The 9,564-nt window shown below is 57.5% G+C and overlaps 1 protein-coding gene across 2 annotated transcripts; it reads left to right on the top strand.

Moving 5' to 3' along the window:
- Positions 1–1,816: 1,816 nt before the first annotated feature.
- Plpp2 (phospholipid phosphatase 2) lies at positions 1,817–7,816 on the top strand. Of its 2 annotated transcripts, none has more exons than XM_055607783.1 (6): positions 1,817–1,937; positions 4,384–4,535; positions 4,648–4,922; positions 6,465–6,522; positions 6,678–6,854; positions 7,020–7,816. In XM_055607783.1, exons 2-6 carry the CDS (start codon positions 4,500–4,502, stop codon positions 7,134–7,136), a joined length of 663 nt encoding a protein of 220 aa, XP_055463758.1. In that variant the 5' UTR covers positions 1,817–1,937; positions 4,384–4,499; the 3' UTR covers positions 7,137–7,816. The 2 variants fall into 2 exon arrangements, with proteins under 2 accessions (XP_055463758.1, XP_055463757.1); XM_055607782.1 differs by having other exon boundaries at positions 1,832–1,978.
- Positions 7,817–9,564: the final 1,748 nt, after the last annotated feature.

Below are 9,564 nucleotides of genomic sequence, written 5' to 3'. Positions count from 1 at the left end.
CCTCCTCCATCTTCCTCTCTCCTCCTCCTCACCCTCCTCCATCTTCCTCCCTCTTCACCCTCTTCCAGCTTTCTCCTGCCTCGCACTCTCCTCCAGATTCCTCCCTCCTCCCACTCACCCTCCTCCAATTTTCTCCAGTCTTCTCTCTTTCAGCTGCATCTGACCCACCCTTCTCCTGCCTTCTTTCCTCAGGAGCCTCCCTGTTCCATTTCCCTTTTTTGCCCAGTGCCATCCTTTCCTTCATCACCTCCTATTTCTTGTCTCTCCTTTCAGCACACCGTAGGCACTCAGTAAGGGCCCCAACATACTCATTACACAATTGCATCATAGCCCTGACCTGCGAAGACCTTCCTGTGGTCCCAGTAAACAGAGGTTAAAGGGGCAGTAAGGATGCCGCCATTCATATGACATGCCACACGTAATGTAGGGTTACCCTGACGCCCGAGTCCACGTGCTCTGGTCATGGATGGATAGTGTGAAGAGCTGCTGGACTCTGATAGAGTCCTGCTGTCAGAGCTGAACCTGCCAAGGAACGACCTTGCAGCCAAGGTCAGACCTGTAGCATCGATGTGTGTGGGGGTGGGGTGGGCACAGATGAAGATCTGAAGCCAGGTTTCCTGTCCAGCCAGTCCTCGTCCGGCCCTCCTCCAGCAGGGCAGGTTAACCTGCGTATTGAAAGTGCTGCCTGCCCATTTCATAGGCCACCTCTAGGGTTCGGGGACCATCCCTTACCCCTGAACAGCACTGTGCTCTGTCCCTGCCCAGCACCAAAGCCCAGACATGTGGGGCCCTCTCAGGAGCGCTCTGGACCAGATGATTTTCTGCAAGAGCCAGTCAGCGGAAGCTTTTGGACCTTCAGTCAGGAGCTCCTGCCCTGAAGTCTCAGACATCTTGAAACTCAACCCTGTGGTAGAAGGACTGTTGTGGCCATGAGTGTAGCCTCGGTGGAGGCCTCAAGGAGCTGAGCTCTCTGGAGTGGAGGCTTCATGAGGTGGCCTCTTACACCTATGGGTGATCCCAGCCCAAAGGAACCACCCGGTGTGGGTGCTAGGAAGCTGGCCTTTCTTTCTTGAGTCTACATGCCCTTGGCTTCCAAGTGTCCCTGGCCCAGGGTTCCAGGACAGGGTGGGCTGGGCCCCCATTTATGGGTCAACCTCAGAATCTCTGTGGCGTCCCCTAGACTGAATAGGCCTGTGCTAAGAGGCATGAATCCTGACCCTCCTATCATGAAGTGTCAAGGACCCAACTTGCCAGGGACTACTAGAAGGTGGGTCTCTGCTGGAGGTTGGTTACCCCATGCTAATGTACTTATTGGTCTCAGAGGTGTCCGGGTGTCCAGCGCAGGTGTCCTCCCCTGGAAAGGCTGAGGAGATCAAGGCTCAGGAGTGTGAACAGGCGGCTGTCTTTCGGCTTTCCTTCCCTGCGACTCTGCATTACAACTGTGGAACCCCGCCCCAGGGTGGGGGACACCTGGATGACCTCCAGCCTACAGCCTTGAGATTTGGTGGTCCCTCCCAGCCAGAGCACCCCTCTCCAGCTGGGACACCCCAGTCAGGCTTTGCGATACTTTTGAGCCACGTTCTCAGCCCTGGGGTTCCGGGATCCCAGCTTTGGAGATCCAGTATCGAGACATCAGCTTGTCCTGAGACCCCTCCCAGCCCCGAAGCCCCGCCCCTTCAGCCCGGGTCAGGGTGGCAAACACACCCCTCAGGGCCTCCGCCCTCTCCTGTCCCCCCCGCCTCTGCACTTTCTCTTCTTGCTGCGCCCTCCCTCCGCCCCGCCTCCGCCTCGCCCGGGCCCTCTCTTCAAGCCCAGCCCTTTCCCTGGGACGGGCAGTCTCCACGGCCATGTGATCCTGGGGCTGTGGGGACCCGTCGGGACAGCTAGGACAAGCGGGGGTCGCGAGCGTCCCTGGGAGGGGGCGGCATGGAGCGGAGGTGGGTCTTCGTGCTGCTGGACGTGCTGTGCGTGCTGGTCGGTAAGAGTCTCGGGACCCGGGTGCGGGGACCCTCCCGGGTGCAGGCTCATACGGTCGCTCTGGCTGGTGTGCGTTGGGGATGCGGACGGCGGTGACCTGTGCTCCCCACTTCCTTGTGCGCGCCCCGCCAGCCCTCCTGGGCGCCTGGCGGGCTCGGGGCTGCCTGTCTGCTTGGGGCTGTTCCCGGGTGGTGGGTCCTGGCAGCAGGAAGTCGCTCGGGTGCCGCGGGGCGGTGTGACTCACCCGGGCGGGGCGGCACCAGGACCCTGCAGGCCAATGACCCGTGGCCAAGGTCCAGCACGGTGCCCCCGGGAGGCGGGGACGGCTGGGCTCACACAGACAAACCTGCCAGTCCGGTTCAGGCCACGGGGAGGAGCATCCTGAACCCCCTAGGCGCGAACAAAGGCCAAGTGTTTGTTGGGACCCAGGGGACAGTGGCTAGATTCTACCCCGAAGGCGGTGGCGGGGTGTCGTCTGACCTCCCCCGTTCTGCATCTTCCTCTCCCTTCCATGTCCCGGAAGGATACTGCGTTTAGCTGCAGCCGGTTGGCGGCAGGAGGCTCTGTGGGACATTCCCCCAGCCATGGGCACCCTTTTTAAGTGTCTGGATTTACTGAGGCATTTCTGTTGCTTCAACTGTGTGCCAGGCACCCCAGGACTTGAGAATAGTTTACTTTTTTTCCCCCCTCGGGAAGTCCTGGGTCCCTAGAGGCGGTGCTACCTGGGGTGTCCCAGCAGCTGGAAGAGGCCAAGGCAGCCTGTTCTTGCCCTTGGTCTGAGCATCTCAACACCGGAGTCCACACAGACTTCGGGTGGCGATAGGGAAGTCCTCCTCCTGAAGGAAGGAGGCCCTTGCCTGTTGCTCGGAACAAAGTCCTCTACAGACACTTACTGAAGGTGGAAGGAAAGGAGGGGACACAGCTGGGAGGTACGCTTGCCATGCAGCCCAGCCATGCTCAGGACTTTAGGTCCTTCCAGACCGTGCAAGCTTCCCTGTGGCGGTGATCTGCCTGGGATGTCCTCTAGGCAGACTCACCTGCCTTCTGTGTTGGTATCCCCAGATTTTTACCTCCTCCTGTTTCCTCTGACCCTCTCTCCCACTTTCATTCCCTCCACTCTTTTCTGACCTTCTCTCCTCTCTGACCCTCTCCTTTCCTCTCTCTTCACCTCCTCTCCTCTCCCCTTCTCTTTCCCTCTTTCCTTTCTCTGACTTTCTCTAACCCTCTCCCCTTCTCCCTTTCTCCCCTCCCCTTCTCTTATCCTCTTTCCTCTCTTCCTCTCCCCTCCTCTCACATTCTCCCCTCTTCTCCCCCTCTCCCCTGCTTTCACCCTCTCTCTTGTTCTATGACCATCTCGCCTTCCCCTCTGACCTCTTCTCCTTCAAGACAGTCTCTCACTGTTATGAAGCTGCCCCCTCCCAGGGGGCTCTGCTGCTGTCCCCCTTACTTTTAGCCCCACCTCTCAGCTTCATGATGTTAGCACTTTCCTGGCCCATGTCCCCTCTGTGCTGGACCCATGTCAAGGACTGTATTCTGGGCCCCTCTGTGTCCCCTCTGGGCCGAGCCCAGGTCAGGGATTGTGTTCTGGGCCCCTGCATTTCCCCTCTGCATGTTGAGGGAAGGCTGATCTCCTTGTGCATTTCCCGACTTGAAAGCCACACCCTCCACGCCCAGCTTCAAGCTCATGATCAAAGGGCATTTGCCCAGGTTTGCCTTTTCGGAGTGTCTGTGTTCCTGTGCCTTCAGAACAAGGTGTTCCCCTCCGTCCTGTCCTTGTGACTGCCTCCCACCTCTCAGCCACCCTTGGTTGGAGGCTTTGGTCTGAGCTTCCTGCCTCCAGGGTTGGGTCCATCTTGTCCAGTGTGTAGTGACATTAGCTCAGAACTATGAATGAAGGTATATAAAGAAGCTCAAGGGATGGCCCTCTGGCTGTGCCCTGGCTGTGAGCTGCACAGCCTCATGGCCAGCAGCCTTGCTTTGGGCTGCTGGATGGTCTGACCGCCCACGCCTGCCGTGAGCAGCCTCCATGTCCCATGCTGAGCACAGCAGGCCCCTTGGTGTGCAGATGGAGCAGCCCAGCCAGCTCTCTCCAGGTGACCATGTGGCTCTATAGGGGACACTCCATGGCTGGCTCATCAGGAGGGGGCCGGAGTGCGGTGGGAGGGAGCCGGCTTACTTGTAGGATGTGTGCAAAGGCCCTAGTTGCTGATGAGTCAGCTCTAGAGAGGCCTGAAGGGAGGCTGGACTGGCCCAGGGTAGAGCTGCTCAGTAGTCTGGCTCATTCAAAAAGCCACCAGTGTAGTTTCCGATGGGATTGAGGCAGAGTGGCCGTGATAGCGGCACAGATAACAGGAAGGCAGGGATTTGCAGCGTGGAGAACCACATGCTTTCCCTGGCTCCCCACAGCCTCTTTGCCTTTTGTCATCCTGACCCTGGTGAATGCTCCGTACAAGCGCGGTTTTTACTGCGGAGATGACTCCATCCGGTACCCCTACCGTCCAGACACCATCACTCATGGACTCATGGCCGGGGTCATCATCACAGCCACTGTCATCCTTGTAAGGCAGCAAAGTGCTGGGGGAGGGGGGACTGGGTAAGCCCTGCCCCCCAGCCAGATGGGCGCAGTGGGGGCTGTGCCCGCCTGGTACTCTGCAGCTGTCCCACTGGCAGGTCTCTTCGGGGGAGGCCTACCTGGTGTACACAGACCGTCTCTATTCACGCTCCGACTTCAATAACTACGTGGCTGCCATCTACAAGGTGCTGGGGACCTTCCTGTTCGGGGCCGCTGTGAGCCAGTCCCTGACCGACCTGGCTAAGTACATGATCGGCCGTCTTCGACCCAGCTTCTTGGCCGTCTGTGACCCTGACTGGAGCCGGGTCAACTGCTCTGGCTACGTGCAGCTGGAGGTGTGCAGAGGCAGCCCTGCTAACGTCACCGAGGCCAGGTGGGTACAGGCTGCAGCCCAGGCCAGGCTCCGAGCTACAGGAAGCCTGGGGCCTGCTGGACGGAGACGGCCTGTCAGCGAAGGCAGGCAGGCAGCTCCCTCTGTGTCTTTGGCAGACACTCGAGGGGGCGGTCTCAGGGTTGGTTTGTCTGGGAGGCAGTGGCTAGCCCTGCAGAGGTGGGGTGGCATGTGGCGAGGATCTGCCGTGGCTGAGGGAGCTATTGCGCTGTCTGTCCACCTGGCACCCTGCTCTTCCGAGTGCTGCTGTTCATTCTTAGTGTGGCCTGTATCCTCGCTCCGTAATTTTCCCTGAGTCTCTGTCTCTTGGCCCTGATCAGCCATCAAGCCTTACAGTGCTTCTTCCCCCCTCCCCCCGCTTTCAATATTATTGGTGTTTTCATATCCATAATGCATTTTTAGGTTTTTCAGACAGGATCTCATCATGTAGCCCAGAATGACCCCAAACTTTCCATCCATCTTTTTGCCTCAGTCTCTTGAGTGCTTGGGTGACAGGTCTGTGCCACCACGACCGGCTTAAAGCCAAGTCTTCTTGGCTTCTGTCCCTCCCTTCTGTCTTCATGGATGCCGTCATGAGGGTCTCTTGTCAGCATAGCCATCAGCAGGAATGGATATACATTTCTCTTTTGTCTTCTGGGTGCTGGGGTGGAGCTGGGGCTCTGTCTTATTTGGTCTGCCAAGATTGTGGAGTGGCTCTGGGAGTGTTTGGGGGAAGCCCGGCTCCTCTGGACCTCTAAAGCGTAGGCCTTGGCTGCCGCTCAGGTGTGAAGGCAGCAGAAAGATGCGGTGGTGCTCAGCCCCTCGGAGCAGCAGCTGTCACAGCAGAGCCTGTGCCTGCTCCCCTGGGTGACTGACAGTGTGGTCCTGCTGGCCGTGTCTGCCCCGGGAGCAGGCAAGGGGCTGGTGGTGGTGAAGTGAGAGTGCGGAGGTGAGCTCGTTTCTCCAGGGCCTCCCAGTGGGGTGCAAGCCTTCCCTCAGGTTAAAATTTAATTTTGTAGGGCTGGAGAGATGGCTCAGCGGTCAAGACCCCTGGCCGCTCTTCAGAGGACCAGGGTTAGATTCTCAGAACCGGCAAGGCAAACCCACAACCATTTCTAACTTCTGTTCCAGTGTACCCGATGCCCTCCTCAGGCCTCTGCGGGTACTGCATGCACGTGGTACAAAGCTATATGTATGCAAAACACCCATACACATTAAAAAATCCTAAAGATGATTTATTTTTATTATTTTCAAGTGCATGTGTGTTTGTGTGTGTGCGCACCATGTGAGTAGGGGTCCCCTCGGAGGTCAGAGGCATCAGATTTCCTGGAGATGGGGTTATAGGTAGTTTCGAGCAGTAGGATGTAGGAGGTGGGAACTGAACTCGGGTCCTCTGCAAAAGCAGTCAGGGCTCTTCACTGCCGAGTCCCCTCTCCAGCCCCACTTCCCTTACTTTAAGTTTGCACCCATCTGTGGCTGCTAGCTCCCCAAGCAGCTCCTGGCTCTGCCTTCCGGGTCCCACTAACTGGCTGCCCTCCCTCCCAGGCTGTCCTTCTACTCCGGGCACTCCTCCTTTGGCATGTACTGCATGGTGTTCCTGGCGGTGAGTGTCCACCCTCCTCCCAGGGAACCTTACGGGGCCACCCCTCCCCTGGGCACTGCACAATGGAGTGTTTGGAGGGGGCACTGAGGGTAGGGCTGGGCTGGGCGGGCCGTGGACACCACAGGCCCCGCTGATGCAGGCCGATGCCGTGACAGCTCTACGTGCAGGCCCGGCTCTGCTGGAAGTGGGCACGGCTGCTGAGGCCCACTGTTCAGTTCTTCTTGGTGGCCTTTGCGATCTATGTGGGCTATACTCGTGTGTCCGACCACAAGCACCACTGGAGTGACGTCCTCGTCGGCCTCCTGCAGGGAGCCCTGGTGGCCTGTCTCACGGTGAGCCTGGCCCCAGTGTTCCATGACCCCTGCCTGCTGGTCTGCCCTCAAGAGCCTGCCCCTCACCGCTGGTCCCGCCCATCCCCTTTACAACTCCTTCCTCTGGGGCTCCCCTCTGGTCTTCTTCCTCCAGCCCCACTCACTGCCTTGCCTTCCCTCCCCCAGGTCCGCTATGTTTCAGACTTCTTCAAATCGCGCCCGCCCCAGCCCTGCCAGGATGATGAGGAGCCAGAGCGCAAGCCCAGTCTGTCACTAACGCTGACCCTCGGTGACCGACCCTAGCTGCTATGAGTCTCTTCCTGCTCTGGAAGCCAGGAAGCCACCTGTGGGCCAGTCATGTCTTGGCCTCTTGGCCCTGATGAGGCAGCTGCTCTGGGGTCCCGGCTGGTAACCGTGGACCAGGGTCTTGGGTGCCTGGCTGGCCCTGAGCGCGGGCAGAACCCATTCTCAGCCTTCCTTGAGTGTCCCATGGCCTCAAAAGATGCGGTCGTGCTCTGAGCACTGCCTCCCATCACCAAGTGGCTTTCGAGGAGGGCCACCCCTTCACGGCCCCAGGAATGGACTGATCTGAGACTGTTCTTCATGAAGCCTGCACATGAAGGCCCTGCAGGTGATGAACACCTTGTTTCCCTGGGTGGGGCAGTTGGCCTTAGCCCTGGGCAGGGATCACAGATGTGAAGAGGGCTAGGAGCCCCTGCCTGCCTGGGAGCCCAGGTTGCCTGAAGGGTCCCAGGTGGCTTTTGGCTTGAATCCTGTTCTCAAGCTGAAGGAAGATTCCTGTCCGAAGCCTCCAAGGCCCCCTCCCTCAAGCTTGATGTCCAGTCCTGCCCCCACTGCCCATGTGGGCTAAACGCTTAGCCAGGCTTTGGAAGTGGGTCCTGGGTCTGCCATCCCCATCTGTTTCAAAACACTTAAAGTTACTGTTTCGCAGGAGTGTGAGTTATAAACGTGTACCAACCGTCTCGGCCATGAGTGTTGATTTTTAAGCTCTTCTGGAGTGATAGATGATGCTGCTCCACCTACCATGCCCCCCAGTGCCCTGTGCTGGCAATGCCAGTCTTAGCAGAGACTTGATGGACGGATACTGGCCTGGGTGTCTGTATACGGGCCAAGCCAGGGGCCTCAGAGCTACTGTGGCCTTCCTCCGTGTGCGGTGGGTGCTTATCTTAGGTACATCCTGGGACACAGACTTCACAGTCCGTGTGAGATACCTCAGGATGCTCCCAGGGTGCCTGAGCAGTCTCCCAGGGGCAGCAGGAGGGGTGACAGGTCTTGCTATAGCCTAGAACAATGTGTGTGGCCTTCTGGGAACTGGCTGTCTGTCTCCTTCTGCACTCTTCAGGCCTTCGGACCTGGGAGCATGGGGGATGGTCACAAGAACCTCCCCCACCAATCTCCCTCCTCTCCCTAGAGACTGGGTCAGGGTTGGGTCACCAGGATCTCGGATGCCAGCCACCAGGATCTCTGCAGACAGCCCATGGAGTTCACGCCAACCCAGAGAGCATGCTGAGGGCCTCTGCACCTGGTCGCTGGTGTTCAGCCACTGACACAGCCTGCATTTCATGGGGACCACCCTGTTAAGTGACTCCCTGCCAGCATCCTCCAGCCAATATCCTGTGTACCAGGGCTGTTCTGTTAGAGGCAGAAGGTCCTGGCGAGGAGGTGAGCTCATGTCCCGAGCACAGCAGGGTTCTGCCTGTATACATCCTCCGCTCGGCCAGACTGCAGCTGAGCTCTCCCAGGCATCCATGCCTGCCTGTCAGACTGAGTGCTGGGTGCTGGGTGCCGGCGAGGACAGAGACGGTGGGTATGGGGCACACACCTGTGTGTGCTAGGGGAGACTGGGGTAGGAGGACACTGCGTGTGAGACCAGCCTGAGCTACCATGACTCTTCTGTGCCGGTCTGTGAATGTTCATGTGTGTGTATACATGTGGAGGTCAGAGGGCAACCTAAAGTGTCAATTCTTTATCTGCCGACTTCCCACTTCTCCCAGGCCCCTAGAGCAGTGGTTCTCAGCACGTGGGCTGCAACTGCCACAGGAGTCACAGGCCAGACATCCTGCACATCAGATATCTACGTTACGATTCATAACGGTAGCAAAATTACAGTTATGAAGTAGCAATGAATAATTTTATGGTTGGGTCACTGCAGCATGAGAAACTGTGTTAAAGGGTCACAGCAGCAACGGGAAGGTTGGGCATCGCTGCTCTAGGGAGAGACCAGTTATTCACAAAGTGACGCAGGGGCTGGAGAGGTGGCACCGTGGCTAGAGTGGTTTTGGCAACCCACGACTGCCTGTAACTCCATCCTCAGTGGTACCTGATGCCCTCTTCTGGCCACCATAGGCACTGCACATGTGTGCACATACCTCACCCCAAACCCAAACACTTGTGGTAAAATCTTTTCTTTATTCCTTTTATTGAAAACATTTTTTTTTTTCCTCACGACATAGCTTATGTCTGCCCCCTGACTCCTCCTAGTTTCTCCTCCCTTTTCTCCTCCCTTAGAACAGGCTTCTAAGGGATAATAATAAAATAAAACAAAACAAAACAAAATAAAATAAAATAATATAAAACAAAAACTAACATGTCAGAGTTGGATAAGTCAAATAGAAGGAAAAGAGGCCAGGAGAAGGCACAGTAATCAGAGACCCACCCATTTGCACACTTAGGAATCTATCTCCAAAACAAAACAAAAAACCCAAAACAA

The sequence above is a fragment of the Psammomys obesus genome, unplaced genomic scaffold, assembly GCF_907164565.1.
Source record: "Psammomys obesus unplaced genomic scaffold, mPsaObe1.curated_primary_1811, whole genome shotgun sequence".
Lineage (NCBI taxonomy): Eukaryota > Metazoa > Chordata > Mammalia > Rodentia > Muridae > Psammomys > Psammomys obesus.
The sequence above is the reverse complement of the archived record's forward strand: the minus strand, read 5'-3'. Positions and strand labels throughout refer to the sequence as shown.

Excerpts from the sequence above, each read along its gene's own strand:
- Plpp2 (XM_055607782.1), top strand. The coding sequence starts at position 1,927 with ATGGAGCGGAGGTGGGTCTTCGTGCTGCTGGACGTGCTGTGCGTGCTG. Across the intron at positions 4,536-4,647 it reads TCACAGCCACTGTCATCCTT|GTCTCTTCGGGGGAGGCCTA; the intron begins GTAAGGCAGCAA and ends TCCCACTGGCAG. Across the intron at positions 4,923-6,464 it reads GCTAACGTCACCGAGGCCAG|GCTGTCCTTCTACTCCGGGC; the intron begins GTGGGTACAGGC and ends CCTCCCTCCCAG.